This window comes from Giraffa tippelskirchi, chromosome 1 (assembly GCF_054371585.1).
Source record: "Giraffa tippelskirchi isolate mGirTip1 chromosome 1, T2T-mGirTip1v1.2.pri, whole genome shotgun sequence".
NCBI lineage: Eukaryota > Metazoa > Chordata > Mammalia > Artiodactyla > Giraffidae > Giraffa > Giraffa tippelskirchi.
Window position 1 is genome coordinate 179472612 of NC_137275.1, and position 22742 is coordinate 179495353.

General features: G+C 42.1%; 2 protein-coding genes across 11 annotated transcripts; one reads left to right on the forward strand and one right to left on the reverse strand.

Moving 5' to 3' along the window:
- The first annotated feature begins 2155 nt into the window (after positions 1-2155).
- On the forward strand, positions 2156-15677 carry TRMT10B (tRNA methyltransferase 10B). 9 transcript variants are annotated; one of them, XM_081510748.1, is made up of 10 exons: positions 2156-2184; positions 3602-3660; positions 4379-4581; positions 5041-5149; positions 6063-6187; positions 8274-8426; positions 9585-9663; positions 10288-10355; positions 13350-13473; positions 14078-15677. In XM_081510748.1, exons 3-10 carry the CDS (start codon positions 4396-4398, stop codon positions 14182-14184), a joined length of 951 nt encoding a protein of 316 aa, XP_081366874.1. In that variant the 5' UTR covers positions 2156-2184; positions 3602-3660; positions 4379-4395; the 3' UTR covers positions 14185-15677. The 9 variants fall into 9 exon arrangements, with proteins under 9 accessions (XP_081366874.1, XP_081366891.1, XP_081366881.1 ...); XM_081510765.1 differs by having other exon boundaries at positions 14107-15677; XM_081510755.1 differs by having other exon boundaries at positions 4384-4581.
- On the reverse strand, positions 15580-20947 carry EXOSC3 (exosome component 3). Of its 2 annotated transcripts, XM_081510794.1 has the most exons (4): positions 20611-20947; positions 19731-19880; positions 17800-17951; positions 15580-16471 (listed from the first exon to the last, which is right to left on the reverse strand). In XM_081510794.1, the coding sequence occupies exons 1-4, from the start codon at positions 20932-20934 to the stop codon at positions 16270-16272; spliced, it is 828 nt and encodes a 275-aa protein (XP_081366920.1). In that variant the 5' UTR covers positions 20935-20947; the 3' UTR covers positions 15580-16269. The 2 variants fall into 2 exon arrangements, with proteins under 2 accessions (XP_081366920.1, XP_081366921.1); XM_081510795.1 differs by lacking the exon at positions 17800-17951.
- Between the last annotated feature and the right edge of the window lie 1795 nt (positions 20948-22742).

A 22742-nucleotide genomic window follows, 5' to 3' on the forward strand; every position in this document is an offset into this window, starting at 1 on the left:
GGAGAGCAAAGGTGGGGGTGTTAAGTGACATACCCAAGCTCTTGCCAATCAGAAGGAAAGCAGTATTTGGGGAGAAGAGTAGAGAATCTTCCCATCACCTGTTACCAGTTACTTGTTAACTAGTAACCAGTTAATCAGTACTTGTGCCAGGAAAAGATTTATTTTCTTAGAGGCCTGTTTCTTTTCACAGAATACTTTGAATAAAATATAAATAAGGCTCTTGAGAACAGATTTGAAGTGGTTTCATGACCATGAAACGTAAGAACAACAGGACACCGAAATAATAAAAATTGTTATGATGTTAAACAGGACTTGAATACTTTAACAAGCAGACATCTATGAAGAGCTACATGACTAATTTACGTGAACACAATCCATGTGTTCACAAGCTTAGGGAAGGAGCTCAGGACTTCAATGCAATCAGGTCTTGAATCCTAGTGATCAGGGAAGGCTTCCTGTAGGAGCCAGCATTAATTAGAACTAGTATGTCAAGAAGTATTTGTTGAGTAGCTACTGTGTGTCAGGTCCTGGGTTTAGTAGATAAGAAGGTAAGTTATTCTCAGGAAAAGTGAAAAATCACTCATTTGTTTATCCTGTTGACGAATATTTACTGTGCAGTGCCACTGGGAATATAATCATTTACATGATAGATGTATTATCAGGGAAGACAGAAAAAAGATTTCTGATAGGTGAAGGTGAAATAAAGAAAATGAAGAGTGTCAAGATGGGGCTGGGATGAGCCTATCTTCCCTAGCGGGGATCAGTAAAGGTCTCTCTGAGGAGGGAAGGTTTAAGCTGAAACCTAAAGGGTAAGAAAGAGCCAGGCATTTAAAAAGTGCGAGAAAAGGGAACAGTACTTACAAAGTACTGTTCAAATCATTGAAACATTTGGTGTGTTTTAATCATTTCAAGAAGACGGGTGTGACTGGAACACAGCAAGCTGGAAGAGTGAGAGATGAAGTTGGAGGGGCATCCAGGAACCAGACTGTGCAAGGCCTTAGGAAGATTAGATTTTACGTTCAAGTACAAAGGGAAACCACTGAGAGGGAGTGAGGGACACACACAACCATCTGGTAAATGGATGGGGGCGGAGCAGGGTGGGCAGTTACACCAGCTAGGTGCTCTTTTCTGTGGGGAAGTGGTCATGAGCTCACAGGAAAGGTTTTCAGTACAGCTGAGTACAAGGTGCATGGATTGGTAGGTGTAGTGGGAGCCACTGAAGACCATTTTAGCCAGTTTTCAAGTCCTGCTGAGTACAAAGCCAAGGCCAACTTCTGAGCAAATAAGAGACTTTAGAGCTGGGTTTCAGAAAAGAGCCTTCTTGGGGAGGAAATCATGTTTGGTTTCAGTATTTTACGAGTTGTTCCACTGGCAGATATAGGATGGATTAAGGCATGGACTGGGAGTGGGAGGTGCTGGAGAAGTTGTGGAAAGAAAAGGGGAAAACTGTGGGGCCAAGGACAGATCCAACAAGGCTGTGGTTTCTTGGACAGTAGGTATTTCAGGCTCGTTCAGGGTAGGGTCTCTCAAAAGGATGAGACATCTAAGACTGCAGGAATAAAGACTAGCTGATAGTTTTTATCAGGCCAAGGCTTGGACAAGACACTTTAGGTCTCCGAGAGTCAGTTTCCCCGTGGATTTGTGAGATGATATGCAGGAGGAGAGTGGCCAGAGGCTAGATTCATTTGTGATCTGCCCAAGCCAGGATATCTGTTATCCTGGATAACCAGATTGTGGTGAGGGGAACTGTGTCATCCCGAAGGCTCTGTTGGTTATGGGGGAGCCAAGGGAGCCCAAGGGAAGGCAAGGCCCCCAGGATGCCAGATGAGGGGTGGTTCACGTCTGGTTTCAGTCCAGTTTCGCTGTGTTCAGACCTAAACAGTCATCAAAGCGCCTGGTCATCTGCAGCAGCGCTGTGCGGTCGGCAAGCGGTTGGGATTGTATCCCCAGAGAACAGGAAGGAAATCGAGAAACAGCGAGGCGAAGAAGCCTTCTAGCGGGATGCAGCTCCTTAGTACCACCGTGTGCTTGGCAGCCTAAGCCCAAGCCTTCGCCGCACACCGACCAGCCAGGCTGAAAACGACAACTCCCAGAATGCTGCTTGGAGAGGGGCCGGAACCGGAAGTGGGGTCGGAGGCGGGACTTGGTGAGTGCCGCTTCCGCCGCGGGAGGAGACTGGTTCAGGTACGCAGGGGGTTTGTTGGCGGGAGGGGTGGGGGATGCCGCCGCATCGTTTGACCGTGTGGCAGAAGCCTGGGAAGCAGGCGCTCGCCCTGCAGTTGTGTGGCCCCAAACTCTTGATGCTGTTCCTTCCTGCTTCCCGTCGCTTTCGCAGCCTATGGGCCATACGGGGCCTACGTCGGGGTACTCTCGAGCTTGGGGGGAAGGTGCCGGAGGAGGAGAGCCGGCTTTGGTCGCTAAAACCTAGAATGAAAAGCTAAGAGAAGAGTTCAGAGGCTGGTCCATCACTTAGCGCCCAGAGAGATATTCATCAGGTGGAACATGGGTTAGAAAAGTTCTGAGGCCTCCGCCAACTCAGAGATGGGGGTGGAGTGGAGGATTTATTAATTCAGGAAGTCTTTATTGAGCGGCTGTTACCTACGAAGCCTGTTTCCAGGCATGGAGGATATAGCTAACAATACAAACATAACACTTACAGGAATGGGTACGTTCAGACCAAAAAATTAGTAAGGTGTGTGCCATGTTGGATAGGGAAAATTGGAATGTAGTTTGGAAGATAGTCATATAATTATCCAGGGGTAGAGGATTGAGGTAGAAAGAACAGCAAGTGCAAAGACCCTAAGGTGCTATATCCTTGGTATGTTTAAGAAACAGCAACAGTAAGTAGACCAGATAGTGCAGACAACAATAGATGATCATTAACAATCAGTATAGGCCATTGTAAGTGTTCAGGAAAATAATCAATAAGCAATCTATAATAGGAATAGAAGAGAGTTTTATTCTAGCCGAATTGAGGAGTGTAACATGAAACATAAATTCAGGAAGCACTTGAAGTGTGTTCCACCAGACAACAAAATGGGAGAACCTTATAAAGGTAAAAACTGCAAGGTTACAGTTAGTTAGATGAGTTACTTATCATGAATTATAATTGGAGCTGGCAAGAAATAAGGGTGCTTATTAGTAAGGATTGGTTAAGGTCTGAAATGGTTGCATAGTTATGAAAGGAGATCTTGAGACTGTAAGGTTGCAGCTGGCTGGTGTTATTATGAATATGACTGATAGTGTCCTTGGGGGTCTGGTACAGTTCAAAGAAAGTTCAAGTTCTCAGTGGTGCAGAGACTTGTCTGAGACAAGATCTTCAGTGGCCACCCAATTCCATTTTTGTTTGCCTGAACTCTTACTCCATTTTAATTTCAGTGGATCATTACAGAGATTTACGTTTTCAAAGATACATGTTTCCTAATATGTTGGTAGCACACTGGACTCAGAGGAGTAGCCATGAGCACATGAGTCTGCCACTTGGCTGTAGACTAGAGCACTTCTTTTACATATCTTCCTCAGGGATTTTGAACACCACTTTGAAATTATTACACTAGTTAAGTGTGCTGTAAAAATGATTCTTCTTATTTTTCTACTTCAGCTCTTCTGATGGATATTAACCATTTCCTCTATGACTATGGCTTTCTGCTGCAGTAATATGTAAGTCAGAGGAGGGAATATGTAGATTTGAAAAATGAATTCTGATACATCACCAGCACCTTAGAATCCTTGGTTGGTTGGATTTGGGCTGCTCTTTACCATAATTTTTGGCCAGCTCTAAACCTTCCAGGATGTTTCTAGTACAGGACTTTGCATAGAGTAGGTGCTTAGTAAATATTTGCTAAAAGAAAATAAATGGAAACCTAATGGGATAGGTAGGTTTTACCATCTCTCTCTCACCCTCAACTCACACATGCATTCCAAAGAACACAATAAATGAACTGATGTCACTGCAGCAGTGAATAACTATTGCTTGATGGGATGACCCAGAGAGATGGGATGGGGAGGGAGGTGGGAGGGGGGTCCAGGAAGGGGAACACATGTAAACCCATGGCTGATTCATGTCAATGTATGGCAAAAACTACTACAATATTGTAAAGTAATTAGCCCCCAACTAAAATAAATTTATTTAAAAAAAAAAAATAATACTAATTATTGCTTGGAGGTGTCGGGTCATCCCTGTCTTCTAAAGAGCGACTTTGGCTTCCTTACTACTGAAAGGTTTCTGTGCTTACATATTTCTCTAGAAGACACACATGCTTTTCTCTATGTTAGTATTTTACACACTTCTACTCCTTCAGTAACACTGTTTGTCATTTGGATAGAGGGAAATACTTCTGCAAATATAATAGTTCCTTTTTCTAATCTGGGTGACAAGGACAGAGGACTAAGCACATGGACTGGAAATTGAAAGGGAGTGCTCAGAAAACAGAGTCACAGGTGCTGCAGGAGCACGAAATCACCCTAGATGACCCAGGTGAAGATGCCGTCTCTGAGAGCTTCCAGCTTCTACAGATTGATGTGGGATGTGAGCATTGGGAGCAAGAGACCCTGCCCACAGGCAGTGCAGCTTGGTGCTCGGTGAGTGGAACGAGTTGCCTGGTCACAGGCTTTGAGATGATGGAATGTCCCAGAGACCCCTATTTCAAGGATAAATCATGGTAACGAGAAGATTGGGAATGAGTTAGGTGTATTCCAAGAGATGAGTTTCCTGTTACCTGGTTTAAGGTATAATTTCATTTGAATCATAGAAAAAGTAAATTAAGTTCAAGAGGAATCTTTGTACACCTCAGAAAGGTCAGGAAATCTCAACCCTGTTTCTAATAAATTTACGGTGACCTTGGGCATGCCACTTATCTTTTCTGGGGTTCTGCTTTCTCTAAACACAATCTAGTCCATTTTTTTAAAGACTAACACCCCTTTTCTCTCCTATTCCGATATCTAAATTTGAAAAATAAATAAGTAACTATTTCTAATATTCATTTTCCTTTTTGGTGCTTATGAAGTTCTCAAACAATTTTGTTTTCTGGATAACATAAGAAAAATGTCCAAAGAAAGCAGAGACACTGGGAAAAGATAGTTGCAGCAAAGAAGAATAAAAGAAAACAAGAAAAAGAAAGAAGAAAAGCCAACCGTGTAGAAAATTCAGGTAACAGTAAATTAGATTGTTGGTGTAATTATTAGTATATTTATTTCTTAGCAAACTGGTATCTGCTTGTTCCTGGAAGAGTGGGGATATTATTTTTAAGTAAAAACATCTGGGAGATATGACCTATTGTTCTATTTTGTCGGGAATCAGAGTATCAAAGCAAAATTTGAGACTGCCTTTCAGATATAAGTGGTCTAGTGCATGTTGCTGCTGCTGCTAAGTCGCTTCAGTCATGTCCGACTCTGTGCGACCCCATAGACGGCAGCCCACCAAGCTCCTCTGTCCCTGGGATTCTCCAGGCAAGAACATTGGAGTGGGTTGCCATTTCCTTCTCCAATGCATGAAAGTGAAAAGTGAAAATGAAGTCGTTCAGTCGTGTCCGACTCTTGCAGGCCCCATGGACTGCAGCCTACCAGGCTCCTCCGTCCATGGGATTTTCCAGGCAAGAGTACTGGAGTGGGTTGCCATTGCCTTCTTCTGGTCTAGTGCATATATGTGTTTATAAGCTCAGAAGTAGAAGGAATGATACTAACAACAGCTAATGTTTATTCAGGGCTGTGTGCTAGGTTCATTGTTGAGAATTTTACCTGGTTTACCATAAGGGGTAAGGACTTTTATTATCGTCATTTTCTCAGCAAAGAGATTGAGGCTCAAAGCAGTCAAATAACATGCCCAAGATCATACAGGTAATAAATGAACAAACTGAACGCTGACTTAGATCCAGCAGTGTGTTCAGAGCACTGACTTCACTCTTCTGCTACACCTACACTGCCTAATGAATGAATACCTTGTATGAGCTTCCAGTTTCTCTTCCTACGCGAAAAGTACTCACCTGGCTGGGGAGATTTAGTTCTTACTGAATAATATTTTTCTGCTTTTCCACTTTTATTCCTTTCTGATATTTCTACCTTAGGCATCTACCCCCAGCACAGCAAACGTTTTCTGAGATCCCTAATCAAGGAAAGAATTTTGGAAGCCAAGCACTCAGGCCCAAGACTCTGTATCGATTTGAGTATGACCAGCCACATGTCTAAGAAGGTAAAGCATCCGCTGAACTCTGAATGTCTGCTCACATGAGAGAGGTTCAGGTGGGAGCAGCTTTTACAAAGAGCATAACCAGCTCCAGTTTCTAGGATTCTCTAGTAATCCAGCAAATGTGCTTAGTTTTCTACACATGGCTACTAAGTTCCAAGAGGGCTATTGTAAATAGGAAGAGAATAGACATCCTCTGGTTTAGTTTAAAATTTTTTACCTTATATTCTGTTCTAAACCCAACACATTTGCAGCTATGTTCATGGTGTCCCAAGTCTAGAAGGAGCCTTTCAGGTGTAATTCTCCAGAGAAATCTTTGGCTTTCTGCTAGGGAGAGGAATGTTTGCCTGGTTGCATGTTGTGGGGAGATTACCTGGTGGGAGGTCTTTCTACACTGTAGGTGTTTTGTAAAGCCCTGTTGGTGAAGGATGGCTTTTCACCCTAGGATTCTGGGGGTGGCTGAACACACAACACTCCACACCAGACAGATAAGATTGATAACAGTTTATTGGTCACATGTACTCATCCGGAAAGGAGCATGACACTGCACACCATTCGGGCCACATGGGGTTGCGTTCGGGAACAGAATAAACAGCCAGGGGCCATAGAGGGCAGACTTGATAGGTTTCTGCAGGAAGATTGATTGATTTGTTGGAATAATGCCATGGGCTGGCAGGAGCATTGAAACCCATTAAGGTGCCCTGGAGGAGGGCATGGCAACCCACTCCAGTATTCTTGCCTGGAGAATCCCATGGACAGAGGAGCCTGGGACACAGTCCATGGGGTCGCAACTAGTCAGACATGACAGAAGCGAGTTAGCACACACGCGTGCATTCAGGGATAAGCAGGAACCCTTTATCAGAGGAATCCCTTTGATAAGAAAGAATTGTTTAGCTTGTGCACCTTGTCAGTGGGAGCAGAATTTGGAGAGGAACTCTCAGCTAGGCCCTTCAGAGCCCTCTCATTTTCACCAGACAACAAGGCGGCACACAATATTGGACCTTGATTTTAGGCCTTATACCATAAAACACATCTTTGTTTCCCATCGTCCCTGTTGTACGTGCTAGTGTCTGCGTGTTTTTCAGAGAAATTAGGATCTGAGATTCTTCCAGGAAACCTCTAACTATAGCCCACTGAAAAGGTCAACCAAGAATTTTCTACTGTTTGTATTCATTGAGATATCAGATTAAATCAAAGCCTAAGGGTTTTTTTGTGTGTTTTTATTTTTTCCTGTACTGAACCAAGTCAGGCCAGATGGTGAAATTACCTTCTATAAGGGTTATATCTCTGAATCAGGATGGAAAATTAAAAATTCCAAACCTATGACATTTCCTGGAGTTAGGGAGAATGTGCCAAGTTTACCTGATGGAGTATAAAAATGCCTATACAGTAATATAACCTCTTTTTAATAAATAGTAAACATCACATGGTAAGCTTTTTGATAAAAGCTAAAAAGCTAAGAGAGAAATAGAGTTACAAATATAGAAAACAAATTTATGGTTACCATGGGGTAAAGGGAGGGGCAAGGATAAATTGGGAGATTGGGATTGACATATACACACTTCTATGTGTAAAATAGATAACTAATAAGGACCTTCTGTATAGCAGGGAACTCGCCTCAATACCTTGTAATGGCCTATATGGGAAAAGAGCCTAAAAAAGAATGGGTTTGTGTATAAATGATTCACTTTGCTGTACACCTGACACCTAATACAACATTGGACGTCAGCTATACTTCAATAGAAGTTTTTTAAAAAGCTAAAAGATATATGTATGTGTATATACATGTATATATGTATATACATGTATGTATTAGCCAGTCCAGAAGGAGGGAGAGGTCTCAGGTTTTTCATTAACTGACTATTTCTGGGCTGGTATCATTATCTTAGCTTTCATCTATAATGTATGATGCCATGGGATGTAACACAAGTGCATACATGCATGTACTCACTTGTGGAGTAAAAGGGGCCATTGTATTTCATGAGCTTTCCCAGAGTCGTATTCAGTGAACTTACTCAGTAACCATTTGTTGATAATGAATTTAGAAAGAGTGGGCATGTTACTACCCTAAGTTATCCTTACTTCTTCGAAGGAATTAAGTAGACTGGCTGGACAGATCCGAAGGTTGTATGGTTCCAATAAAAAAGCTAACAGGCCATTTTGGATCTACCTCACTGGGTTCACCACAGACAGCCCCCTGTATGAAGAGTGTTTGAGGATGAATGATGGATTTTCCAGTTATCTGGTAAGCCTTATTTTGCATATTATTTGAATTGTCATTTGAAGAGTAGGTTGGAGGGGATAACAGTAAGCTTTTTTAACTTCTTCATACTTTGATGTAAAAAAAATTTTATGTAATTTATATATTTTCACTATTACAGTCTTAAAAGATTTAGAACCTCTCATCAGTTCTTACATTTAAAAATTTTCATCCTTCCCACTGCATTGGAAAACTAGTATTACCAGTATCTAGGGCTGTATTTTGTATCTAGTGTATTTTATACTAGACTGTGCATTCCAGGAATGTTTTAGGGAAATGCCATGACTCCTTGTTCTTAAAGTGCAGAATTTAGAAACATGAGTTTTGGGGGGAAGAGAGAATCCTTATGGAAGTAATATGGATTTCAGGTGAGTTTTAGGGAGTATTAAGTTACTTTCAGTACTTTCCTTAGGATCTCTTAAATGTAGAGATTGATATACAGGCAGGAATCCAGATCAGTGCCTAAGAAGTGACCCTAAAAGTGCCCTTCTGTGTTTGCATCTTGTAGCTGAGACTGAGTAGTGGGACCTTTCCCAGGGAGGTCCTCAGAGGCCCCAAGTGTGAAAAGTTCCATTTGCATTGCTGCACAGTTAGTCATGGTGCTGTTACCTTCATATCCCTCCTATAATGCAGCCATTCCCAGCTTTATTTCTCTGTACAAGTTTTTTGATTCCTGTGTATGAGCCAAACAGATCCACTCTAAGGCCCATGTAGTTCAGTCCTGTTGCTTTCCTGTTTTCATGCTTTTCTTAGATAATTCCCTCCAGTTTGAATACCTTTTCCTTTTGTATGGGTGTCGGTCTCACCTCTTTTCAGAAACCCAGTTCCAGCATTCCCTTCACTACAAGGTGGTTCCTGGTGTTGTCATTCTCTCTCTGTAGTCCCAGGGCATGCTCCCTGTGTGTCTGTTAGGGCCTCATTACCACTTTCTGTCTCATTTTGTAAGGTTGAATGTCTGTACCTTTCTACTTCTGCTCCCCAACTGAGCCCTTTCGAGAACAGGTTGTCAGACATGTATCCCCTTGATGCACCTGGAGCCAGGCCTGATAGAAACCACTGCATGCCCTGTAAGTAACTGGGTGCTGCAGTGTGGGCTGTGTCTTAACCTAGTTAACATTACATTGGATTGTTTACATTTTTCAGCTAGACATAACAGAAGAAGACTGCTTTAGTTTATTTCCTCTGGAAACCCTTGTGTACCTGACTCCTGACTCAGAACATGGTATGTTCTTTATGCATTCATTGCTTCTAGCCCTATATTTCATTATTCCTGGTGTCAGAATTTGTTAAAGCCACCCATGGTGTATCCAAGGTAAAAAAGGAATGAACATTAATTGCACACCTCTTATGGATAGAGACCTCACTGGATGCATTGTATTTGTCCTGCCATGGGCACATAGCTGCACAGATTTAGGGTCTGCATCCTCAGTTGGACCTTGTGAGCTACTTGGTAATCCTCCTGAGTTTTCCTGGTCACCTCCTTGCATTGACTCTTTTTGGATCAATGTTCCATAAATATTTTTTTCCCCGAAAATTATCTATTTCACATAATTTTCAGTTTTATTAAGTTGATCTTAGTAGTTGTCTTCTCATTATTTTACATTTCTCTGAAATTTTGCCTCCTTTCTGAATCCTAATGGTGATTTGAGTCTGCATACCTGATTAGATATGCCAGTGGTTTATCTAGTTAATTGAACTTTCCAGGGAATTAGCAAATCTACTATTTTTTCATTTCCTATTCCATTAAATTTCTACTTTTTATCATTAATAATTCTTTCCTTTTACAGTCTTTGGATTTAGAAATTATAAAACAGATTGATCTTAATGGCCTTTATTTTTTCATTAGCTCTTGAAAATGTTGATCTAAACAAAGTTTACATCCTTGGTGGACTTGTGGATGAAAGCATTCAGAAGGTAAGTGTACGTTTTAGGCCTGACAACTGCATTTGGAAAAGTGAAGCTTTCTTTTAGAGCCACCTGCCCTGTCCTAATCTCACCCAAAAGGCGTAACAATCCAGAAGGAGTAGGAAGAAAGAGCCTACTCTGCCTAGGTTGGCCCTCCTACTTGCCAAGTTCCCTCTCTTCTCATCACCAATGTCAACAATCCTGATACTGACAGAATCCAGTCAGAGACTAGAGTGGGGAATATTTGGTAATTACATAAATAGCCATTATTGAATTCCTTTCTTCTCTTTTTGTCTTCAGTTCTGTGGGGATTACTCTGATCTTGACCAAGGAGCTGCTTTTTTAAAAAAAAAAAAAAAAGGTTGGCTGTATTGGATCTTTAATTGTGGCACATGAGATCTTTAGTTGTGGCATGAGAGATCTAGTTCCCTGACCAGGGCTCACACCCAGGCCCCCTGCATTGGGAGCCAGGAGTCTTAACCACTGGACTACCAGGGAAGTTCTTACCAGGAAACCTTTCAACATTCTTACCAAATATTTGTTCTTTGTTGAAAGAGTAGTCTGTTCCTTCTTAGGTCATCTTCCCTGTTGACAGATGTCTTACCCATAAGCTCAACCACAATAGAATTGTCCAGGTTTCTTTTGTTGAATTTGAATTTTATGAGAATAATTGGAGTTTTGAAACACACTTCTATTATACAAATATTTGTTGAGATAATTTTTTATGCTTAATAATTAGGATATTCTATAGATGTAAATAATGATATAATGGTTAAAATGTATAAAAAGGAGCACAGTGAAAAATAGTCTATCTCTCATCTTTGTCACCCAGAGTCTGCAGTGTGAGGCAGCCATGGTTTTCTTGTGTATCTCTTGATATATTCTGTGACCACAAAAGTATGTGTTTATGGGCATATCAAATGAATATATTTTTTAATATATGGGAGTGTATTTTTCATATGTATGTGAGATACCTACACATATTTTACACAAATGATATTTAACTGTATTGCATTTATTCTAAAAAAAGTCAGTGTTCCATGACTCCATAGTGATAGTCTTAAAATATAGGCAGGAGGTAGGGGTAGGGGAGGGCTGTAAAGAATGTCAGCTAATAAATGAGAAACGAATAATAGAATTGAAAAATCATCATTTTGTCACTCCCAGTGTAATCATTGATTCAAGGAATTGACTGAAAGAAAGGTTGTGAGGGAACTAACTATTCATGTGGTCTCAAAGTACCAACCCACAAATTAAAAAGGCAAAAGTGTACCCTTACAATGAAGTGATCTGGAGTTCACCATCTTAACAAATGATCAAACAGAATCACCAGTGGTAACATGTACCTCCTTATGATGGAATCTCACCTGTGATGTATTCTTACTAGAAGATGTTTAAACTGAATTTAATCATTAACAGATCTAGGCTGTGAGACATTCTATAAGACAACTGGACCAGACTTTCAAAGAAGTCAGTGTAATGAAAACTGATATGGCCATGGAGGCTATTTTAGATTAAAAAGATTAAAAAGACATAACAGCCAAATGCAGTCTCCCACAGCAGAGTGACGGCCCCTTTTTTGAAGGAGACAGTTCTAGAGGGCCAGTGAGCAGTGTATTATATATAGATACACAAATGTAACACACTGTCCTCTTTATTTTCCACCAACATTTAAACTGAAAAATAACTGGCACAAAGATTTGTCAAAGGTATAGAACTTTTTGGTTGCTACTTAAGAGTTGGCTTCTTACTGCTGCTGCTGCTTAAGTTGCTTCAGTTGTGACCGACTCTGTGTGACCCCATAGACAGCAGCCCACCAGGCTCCTCTGTCCCTGGGATTCTCCAGGCAAAAATACTAGCTGCTGCTGCTGCTGCTGAGTCGCTTCAGTTGTGTCCGACTCTGCGACCCTATGGACAGCAGCCCACCAGGCTCCTCCGTCCACAGGATTCTCTAGGCAAGAATACTGGAGTGGGTTGCCATTTCCTTCTTCACAGAAATATGCTAAGAACAACATTTATTCAAGGGAATCATTTTATCTTTAAGTGTTCAGAGAACAGAAACTAGACTGTAAACTCCTTCAGGGCAGCATCCAAGTCTCCTACTATGTACTGTAGTTCAAAGTGATTATAAAATAATGGAGTAGACTTTAATAATCATAGCTCATATATGCAAGAGGTTGTTAACTTGCAAAGAAGTCCTTTGAGTAGCTATACCTTTATTCCATCCGAATTTCATCACTTAAAACATTTTTGGAAGGTCTTTCTTGGAATCATGTTTCCTGTGAGTCTGAGAGGCTAGTAGTCCAGTGTCAGAAGAAGGAAGGTGCTAGGCCTGCTCTATGCCGTTCCAGTTCTTTAGACCATACTCACAGTGGTCAGTCAATATGGGATGCTAAATGAAAAGACATTGACAAGTTAGAACAAGTTCAGAAGAGGTTGACCTGAATAATGAAGGGACTCAAAACTAAATCATGGTCAAGGAAAAGTTGACATATCTGAGACTGTCAGCCTGGAGATGAGAGGATTCATAGGGCATGATCCCTGCCTTTAAGTATCTGAATGGCCATCCTGTGGAAGGGCCATTTTACTTGCCTGGTATGGCTCTGGAGGAAAAGAACTAGAACAAATGACCAGAAGTCTCAGAGGAAGTAGAAAATGTGCCTCAATATCAAAATTTCCTATTAACTGCTACTGTCAGAATTGGAATGGGTTACCCCAGGATGCATGAACTCCCTGTCACAAGGGTTGTCCATTTAAAGCCAGAGGCCACCTGGGAACAAGGTCATAAGAGGATAGACAAACATTGAAAGGGTAGTTGAAGTGGAATAGTTGACTATCAAGGTCCCTTTCAAACCTGAGTATGCTAATTTTCTCAGTAATCTAAAACTTTAAATCCTGAGATGTAAATGGTAAATGAGGATTCTCACAATTTGCTCTGCTGCATATTACATTGAGAATAACTTCATGTATTATTTTTATAAGAAAAATGTTTGTGATTTACAGAAGGTGACATTTCAGAAGGCCCAAGAACACTCTGTTAAGACTGCCCGCTTACCAATCCGGGAATATATGGTCAAATGCCAGAATGGGAAAAACTATCATTCAGAGATACTGACCATCAATCAAGGTACTGCTCACATGGCCCATGCTTAACATATGTTAGTTATGCTACTGCTTCTTTGCATTGTAGCATTTAAGTATAAATGGCCCTTGAAGCAGCCTCCCCTGTGACTAATGTGTTTGGAGTTTGTTGTATGCACTTTGTGACATATATCCTGGCCTCTCAGAGGCATTTTGCATTTTCTTCCTGATTCCCAACTGTGTTAAAGATGGTTGAAATTATTCCTTTGGCCTAGTATGCCACGCCTTCAGCCTGTCACTGAACAGTGAATTCCTGTTTGTCCTTCATGATTCTGTTCACAGGCATCTTGGCTGCTCCCTTCCCCTTCCAGGCCATGTCAGGCCCCTCTGTTGTGTTCCCGTTGTACTGTGTTCCTCTCTGCTGCAGCATCGTCCATTCACAGGCCTGTATCTCTCAGTGTAGGCTGAGATCCTTGTAGGCAAGCAGGGCCTTTGTCTTTGCCTGTCTCCTCAGGACCTGGTACCATATGTGGTGGAGTAGATTTGTTGATTGAAATATTCCAGAACACTTTTTTCCTTGTTAGTCATATACTAATTCTCTTTTTCCTCTGTGTCACGGTCCCTTTGTTTTTCATTTACCCTTCTAACAGTGTTTGATATCCTGTCTACTTACTTTGAGACTCAAAACTGGCCTGAAGCATTGAAGAAGGGAGTTTCTTCCAGAAAAGGCTATGTTCTTCAGAACTCAGTGGAATGATGGAGAGCCTAAGGAGGCAGCTGCAGGAGGTGAAGTCGCTGGAGTTGTCTTGACCAAAGAGCAGAGCAGAGAATTGGTGGTGGTGCTCATTTGCCTTTACTTGACATCTTGGCTCTTCACTGTGATGAAGAGGAACCACATTTTATGCTCTTTTGTATCTCCCACAGTGCCTGTCTCACAGGAAGTGCCCAGATATATGTTGACTAACTAGAAAGTTTACATAACAATGAATTAGCCCTAAGACTACATGGCTTTGGATGTGTTAATTCATCTTCTGTACATCTATTTGTGAAATACCTGCTCGTAAGAGTAGCTTAAATAATCAAGTAAGTATTGTTCTATCAAGAGTTAAATTTTCAGTGCACAGGCATCATAAAGTTGCATGACTTTGTCCAGCCATCTCAAACATGCTGATTTTCCCCAGCTTAGTAATATGCTATACAGACTTTGCAGGGTCAGCCTGTCCTAACAGCCCTGCTTTAAGCCCCCCATAGCATTTTGTTCAATCTGTGGCTCCTACTTTGTCTCTCCTATTCCGAGTATGGGCAGTGAGTGTTTCTCTCTCCCTAATGGTAGCCTTGTAACAATTTGTGGCAGTATCTTTGTATGCTTATGAGCTTTGTACCAACTAGATTCTTCATATATACTTGTCATTAACAGGTCAAATTGAAAAGCACACAGTATTGGTAAGTCTAACTTGAAGAGACAGAAGATACATTGCATCTGACACAAGTATGTTAGGTAACCTAAATCTCAGTGATCCCTTTTTTTCATGTCCTAGTCAGGTAGAGTTGCTTCAGTTACTCTAGCCAGTTTGAGTTAGTAAACTTGATAACTTAGCTACTATCAAGTTCAGAAGATGTATATCTCAGAAGAACCAAAAGGTTACTTTTCTGCTCTGTCCCCTCCACAATTTAAGTTCCTCCAGAGCTGTGATCACTTGATACATTTTATCAGTGTCTTTTTACTACTTACAAATGGCCCAGTCTTCAGGAAACATCTTTAGGTATACATAATGCTCCTTGGTCTTTATCAACCTACTGAATGTGTTCTATAATCTGTCATCTAAAAGGCCTATGGATAGGCTTCAGAGGTCTGTAACTCTTAACATATATTGATATATTCTCAGGGAGGTCTCTTATAGAACCACTGACCTGGATCATCTGTCAGGCTTCCTTTTCACCTTTAAAGGCTTTGCTTAAAATGCAAATTTCCTCTCCATCACAAATTTCTACTGTTTTTTTTCAAAACCCACAGGTAGTTTTTTGTTTGGCTTCCCAGAAATGATTTTAACAAAGATCTGGCTAGACTTGGAATCAGAGACCTTCATCATAGTGTTATCTATAGAACAAAAAACTACACCTATCTAAAATATCCGATAACATGAACATGAAATATTATACAACTACTGAATTTTTAATAGCAATCACAAAATATATTACATGTTGTTTGAAGTGGACAAAGTATATAATAAAGTGGTATATAAAGTACAATCCTGTAGTTCCAATTTGAAAAACATACATTCACGTATAGTAGTTGAGAATGTAGGCCAAGATAATCCATGCCTCAGTTTCTTCAACTAGGAAGTTAAATGTCTTTGCAGTTACTAAGTGAATTAATCCATGCAAAACACTTGAAACCAGTAATTGTTAGCTGCTACATACTCACCCACTAAATAGTGGGATTACAGGTGGTTTTTGTTTGCTTTATATTCTTTTATGTATTCTGCATTTTCTTTGGTGAACATATTTTACTATCAGAAAATAATTTTATCTTAATGCTCACTTCCACTTACAGAAGCTACACTCGAGCAAAGTAAGGGAGTTAACATGAAATAAACTGTAACAGTAACTTTTAGTAAAAAAAAACTACATCATGGCTTCATGATTTTTCTCACCCATAAGAAGTTGGGTGGCAACCAGTAACTTTTTTATAAAATTATTTTATTTAGGACTGTAATAGACAATATGTACATTCACTTCTTGTCTCCTGAAGATTTAATGGGGAATTCACCTGAGAAACATTTTTTCCCAGGAAACCCAGTCTCTTGGTTCAGCAGACCCATAAAAAAGCCCACAGAGGTCTTCAGCTCTCTGCCAATCTGGAGAAGATTTGTTTTCTTTGATCTGCTGTCATGTGTTCACAAGCTTCTAAAATGTTTGCCAAAATCAGAGTCTGCTGAATGGTTTTTGCCTTAACCCATATTCTTCCATTCATCCCAAATACTATCTCCAGGGGGTAGAGTTTCCCCACTTCTTGTAGGATTTCACAGTCTGGAGCTAACAGCCTGGTGAGGAAGGGAAAGAAAACAAAACTTTATTAAGTGGCAGGGTGTGCCCTGATTTTACCAGGGAACTCCTTTTCTGGGCAGTTCTCCACAGTCACTCAGAGCTCTACCAACATCATCGCAACAAGGCATATGAAAACATTTGCTCCCCTTTTTCTTCCAAGAAGCTTTATACCTAACAGGTACACCAGAGGTCACAATGGTGGGCTATCCTCTGCAAAGAAACCAAACTCCCTATGCCACAAACTTTACAAAAAAAATATAAAGTTCTTCCTTCACATTGTCAGAGCACCTTAATTCTAGACTTTAGAACTGTAGCTTTTTTATTGTCTCGGGTGCTAAAAGAACACTTGAACCTTGTTTTCCTGACCATGTAAATCATTCTCTGGTATTAAATTCAATACTTGGAGAAGAGTGTTGACTCTCTGAAAACACAAAATGCTGCTTGGTTAATAACATGCTTCTTTAAATGTCTTGAACTAATTCTGCAGATCTGCAAAATAAGTAGCAAAAGGAGATATGCAAGATAGCTGTGAACCTCAGTAGCTTTGGGAGTAAAGCCCTTTAATAGGGCATAGCTTTGGGTAGCTCTTGCCTGGAAAATCCCGTGGACAGAGGAGCCTGGTAGGCTGCAGTCCATGGGGTCGCAAAGAGTCGGACACAACTGAGCGACTTCACTTTCACTTTTCCCTTTCCTGCATTGGAGAAGGAAATGGCAACCCACTCCAGTGTTGTTGCCTGGAGAATCCCAGGGACGGGGGAGCCTGGTGGGCTGCCGTCTATGGGGTCGCACAGAGTCGGACACGACTGAAGCGACTTAGCAGCAGCAGCAGCAGCTTTGGGTAGATAGAGATCTAAACCTAACAAAGAGAATCTGTCTCTGGGAACTATTAAAAGGACAGTAAAGCAGGAGCCTTTTGTGAATGTCTGCATAAGTCTGAGGGTCACATTACTCTAGCTTAATTTGACTCCCATCATAAGAGAAATATGATTTTGTACAATAATAAATGCATCTGTATTCAAGTGACTTAGAAGGGGGAAGGCCAGTTTTCACATTTGGTCTGAGTATATATAAGGAACAACGGACCTACCAGCAGAGAAGTCCAGATTCCATATCAACACAGAAACTATAATGACAAATATGTCTGAATTTTATGTATTCACATTGAGAGGATGGGGCTAAATGCAAGAGTTTACAACTGTGCTAAAGTGGATACTGATTTTTAACTTTGAGGAGATATAGCCACTGTTATAGCCAAAGATTAGTCAGCTTTCTAAGAAGGTATAATATAAAAGACAACAGGCAAGCTGGAAAGCATCAGACTTACTTTCTAATTAAGCCCAAAGTCACTTTAAAAAGCAGACCATCCTGTCCAATCACACCCATTCCATTGGCTCGTCCACAGCTGTCAATACAGACCATCTCTGGTTCCATATCTTTATTAGCAACCACAAATTGGCCATAGATGAGATCTCCAACCTACAATGATAATTAAAAAACATCATTTCCTCTCAGCAAACCATGCTAAAGGTGCTGCTATTGGCTCTTCAATAGGCATCAATGCCAGTCATCTACAATTCTGTGGCTAAACAACAGACAACACTCCAGGATTCTCACAGTCACGCTGGAGTTGTGCCTTAAAAGAAGGCAAAATTAAAGCTTGTACCTTCACCCTTCCCTCACCAGAAAATCCCCAGACTGGGAGCCTCATCAAAGCCAGAGAATACCCACTGGGGTTACACTGTAAACTACAGTAGCCACTACTTACATGTAGTTATTTAAACTTACATTTAAATTAATGAAAACGATGTACTTAAAATTCAGTTTTTCAGTTGCATTAGCCACATTTCAAATGCTCAATAGCCATGTGTGACTTAGTGGCTCCCATAATACTCAGCGCATATGTAAAACACTAGCATCACCACAAAATTTTACTGCACAGCACCGCTTTAGGGAATTACAGAAGAATCAATCCTTGGCATGCAAATTATTCAAAGCAAAACAGAACACTGGTAATTCATTGACTGTTCTCCATACAAGAATTACTTTAAAAACCTCAAGAGTTGAACTTCAAAATGAAAAAAACTATGGAAATGGAGAGTAAACTTGTTTCATTAATTACCAACAACTGTTGCTGACTCAAGAAACTAGAGAAAGAACATTCTCTGCCTTTTAGAAGCATTTAGTTTCAGAGGGCAGTGGGGATATATATGTAAACAAACTTCATTCACAGCTGAATCCAGTTAAGTAAGAAAAATGACTGAAAATCAGGGATGTTTTTACAGAGGGGTAGTGGTGGTCAGCCTGGGTCTTGAAAGACCAGAATGTGTTCCACAGGTTGAGAAGAGGATAAAGCAATCCAGACAGAGGGAACAGCATAAGCAAAGGTACAGGGGCAGGAAATTATGAATTCAGTGGTGCTCTTAAATAGTTCAGCGTAATTCAGGCAGGGCCACGTGGAGATATAATTATGGATGAGGGAAGACCTCTGGAAATAGTAATACGTAGGCTTTGAATAACTTTTTCTTTTGAAGAAAGGGGTATGAGAGGCTGTCAGCTCTTAAAAGCCTAGATGAAGGGGCAGAAGTGTACAGGGAGGATATTACTAAGGAGGTCACTGACTTAAGTCCAGTCAAGAGACAGCTAAGGCCTGAACTTGCAAAGTGGAGATAAAGGGGTGGACATGTGGCAAATCAGACGACATGAGGGATGAGTGAGAGAAAAGGCAAAGAAACCTCCAAATCTCTGGCTTGGATGGACGGAAGAGTGTGGTCATGCTACCTGAAAAGCCCAAGTTGAAACTTGAAGTAGCAAGACTGCTCCTCTGTCAGCTGCAAAATGGGATTGTTGGGAAACAGTGATGTAACTGAAGCTGTGAGATACAAGTCCCAGGACCCACTTCCAGGAAAGATGGATGAGTGATAACGGCAATTTCCACCACTGTTCCTTCCTTCCTCCCTAAGCCTCTGGCTTACTTCTTTGTCCAGTGTATATGGATATAACAAATAACAGATATAACCTTTCAATTCAGCAGAGATGAAAACATCCCCCAACACAGCAAATGTAAACCAAGTATGTGGCTTTGGTCCCAGAGGTGGAGCATCTGAAAGAACTCTTGAAGCCTGGAGTGATTACAAAGATGCTCCAAGATCATCCAATAGCTCTAGGAAAACAGGACAGTTCCGGTACCCTTCTGGATATATGACTGTTTAGGAAACGGATATTTATTAGTTTTGAAACCAAAGGTCCTATAGTTACCTGCACATTAGGTCTGTTTCTTTTAGTTGCACCTTCGAATGCCAAGTAAGACAGAGAAGCTGGCTCACTCCCTCCAACATCAACTTTGAATATGTCTCCAGACTTAGCTGTCACTATGCCAATCACATGGTCTCCTTTCACGGGGACATACTACCAAAGAAAGAATGAGAGAACAACCATAAATGACAATCATTTTTAAGACATCTTCAGCAAGTCCTCAGTGGTTGTTATTTTTGTCATTTAAATATTTAGAAAATATTTTAAAATCCATGTTTACAAATCAAATCTTACAACAAACCTGATCATATGTCACTCTCCCTAAAAGAAAACCAATCACATGATAAACTCTCAGATTTCCAGCTTCCAACTGTTCATTTAAGTCTGTATCATCTTATCTCTTCTGAATTCTTATCAGAAACTTCCTAGCTTTTGTTTGCAAGAGTGCAGTGATACAGGGGTCCTCACAACCAAGCAAGGACATTCTGTTATTAGACAGTTTCTTCGTACGTGAAATTTCTTATTTATTCTAAGAGAAACTGAACTCCCTATGACATCCACTCATTGAACTTGATTCTTTGGAACCCCGAAAGGCAAGTCTGCTGCTCCCTGACCTATGGGGTTTTGAACACAATGACCACGTCTCACAGTCTTTATCCCCTTATGTGAGAAGATTCCCAGGCTCCTTTCTCTCCTGGTCTCCCGTCTAGGGCCACGTTCCAGCTGTTCACGGTCGCTCTAAAGGAGTTGTAGAAGTAAGCACAAGACTCCGGTGGCTCTTGGCTAGACTTATCAGAGGAGGGCTCCTGGCCCCCTTCCGTGCTTCCGAAGAATATCCTCAGCCTTCTCCCGACCAGACAACCCTTCTGGAGTCCCAGCTCACCCGCTTCTGCTGTGAGTCCACCCAGTAAACGCCACCGCCGCTGCCACTGCCGGGTTCCTTGTGACGGAGCCGGCCGCACTTGGTGACCAGCAGTCGGTCGCCGAAGCGCCGCAAGCCTGGGCCGCACACCACGCGTCCCCGGGAGCGCGCTGTGGCGTTTAGGCGCAGCGGTCGCTCCCCTGCACCTCCTGGGCCTTCTCCGTCCTCCTGCTCTGGCAGCAGCAGCTCCTCGCCCGGCAGCACCACTTGACCTAGCACCGTTCGCGCTGCCCGCGCCCTGCAGCCAGCCAGGGACTCCGCTGGAACACCCGCTGCTTCGGCCATCACGGGCGGCACTATACAGTTTCCGGCTTCCGGCTCCGCATCCAATCGCCAGCCAGCCCAAGGCCTTCCGTTTCCGGCAGCACAGGCTTATGGGACTTGAACCCTTTTCCAAAGTCCGAAGGCGCTGGGTCGGCGGGTTCCCTCAAGGTGGCTATAATTGTGCCTTTAGCTGGCCGCCTATCCAGCAGTCCGTTCGCAGGTCCGCAGGAGAAACGCGCAGCTTGAGTCAATCGCGGAGCCTCCTCTCCCGGTGTCGGAGATGCACGGTGGGATATGAGACTCCGCCACCTTTCGTTTCATGGAAACCTTGGGAACTGGGCAAGCCTTCGGGAGTTGGCTCTCTCTTCTGACTCTGCCCTCAAAAGGACCGCTAATCTTTTACCAGGAAGAGTATTCAGTATTTTCTTTTGCATAGGAAACTTTTATCTGTTCACGTTGTGGAAGACCAGAGAAGAATAGAAAGAAAATGAAAAGCATTAGTCTTGCTCCCTGTTTGTCTTTCTGCCAGTCTGTCAGCTAGTTATCACTTTTTTTTTCTAGCGCAGGTCCTTGGCACGAAATAGATAATACTTGGTGAAATGAATGAATGAAAATTAATGTTGACATTTTGGTGTGTGTTTCCGTTTTTTTTTTTTTCCCTGAAAATATTTACATATCATATGCATATTTCCGTATAACTGAGCTTCCCCTCCACGGCCTGGGAAAATCAATAACTGCAGTTAAATCTTTGCTGCTGTTTTCCTTGGAGCACGCTTTAGTTGCCCAGGTGAAGAGCAGCTGAATTGCAAATCAATAGCACATCAGGTCTGCCCTTCTGACTTTCAAGGCTCTCACTTGAAATCACAGTTTCCTGTCAACCGGTACCTCCAATTAGCGTTAGTCAGATTATCCAGTAGGAGTTGGAACTCCTGGGGACTTGGGATGGCGCGGCTGACCGATGGCTTTTAGCTGTCCTCCATTTCTACTGCTCATCTCTTTGAGGTATCTGCTTCCAACCCGAGTCTTTAGATTTTTAGGATGTTAGACCATCTCTAACGTACCTTCACAATTTTATAAGACGCTGGTGAATCAACTAAATACAATGAAGTGTAAGTGAAAGTCGCTCAGTCGTATCAGCCTCTTTGGACCCCACGGACTATACAGTCCATCGAATTCTCCAGGCCAGAATACCGGAGTGGGTAATCTTTCCCGTCTCCAAGCGATCTTCCCGGCCCAGGGATCGAACCCAGGTCTCCTGCATTGCAGGTGGATTCTTTGCCAGCTGAGCCACAAGAGAAGCCCCCAATACAATAATAGAGGCCAACTGAATGTAACTTTGGTTTTGCGACAGATTATTGCAAGAGCTGTTCTTGTTTGGTTACCTTTGCAGAAGGGATGACGTAGTTTTTCTCTCCTCCCCACTCTAACCCAGTTCCAGAGGGCCTGCATAGAGCAGGTATTCAATGACCAAGACTACCTCTATCGCAGCTGGCCCAAGGCCATGCCTGTATGGTACTCAACGGGTCCCGGCCAGAGAGGTCAGGAAATGATCCCTGGATTGTCTCTCACTCACCTTCACGTCAATAGAGGAGTCTCGGTCAGAAACGTGGCCCAAATCTGGCTGAGGAGGTCTACCAAGGGCACTTCAGGGAGGTGTGTCTGCACATGGGTATCGGTCTGGTACATTGCCAAGCCCACAGTGGCAACCATAGGTCTGGAAAAGAACAGTCACCTGAGACCGGAAGCTCAGGCCTGAAGGGCGGGTCGAAGGCGCCTGGAGGGCGGTGCCATGCGCGACACGCCCAGAGGGTGGAGCACGCTGGAGGCAT

Excerpts from the sequence above, each read along its gene's own strand:
- EXOSC3 (XM_081510794.1), bottom strand. The coding sequence starts at position 20,934 with ATGGCCGAAGCAGCGGGTGTTCCAGCGGAGTCCCTGGCTGGCTGCAGG. Across the intron at positions 19,881-20,610 it reads TGGACTCACAGCAGAAGCGG|TATGTCCCCGTGAAAGGAGA; the intron begins GTGAGCTGGGAC and ends TTTCTTTGGTAG. Across the intron at positions 16,472-17,799 it reads ACTTTGGGCTTAATTAGAAA|GCTGTTAGCTCCAGACTGTG; the intron begins GTAAGTCTGATG and ends CTTCCTCACCAG.
- TRMT10B (XM_081510748.1), top strand. The coding sequence starts at position 4,396 with ATGGACTGGAAATTGAAAGGGAGTGCTCAGAAAACAGAGTCACAGGTG. Across the intron at positions 4,582-5,040 it reads GCAGTGCAGCTTGGTGCTCG|AAAAATGTCCAAAGAAAGCA; the intron begins GTGAGTGGAACG and ends GGATAACATAAG. Across the intron at positions 10,356-13,349 it reads TGGATGAAAGCATTCAGAAG|AAGGTGACATTTCAGAAGGC; the intron begins GTAAGTGTACGT and ends TGTGATTTACAG.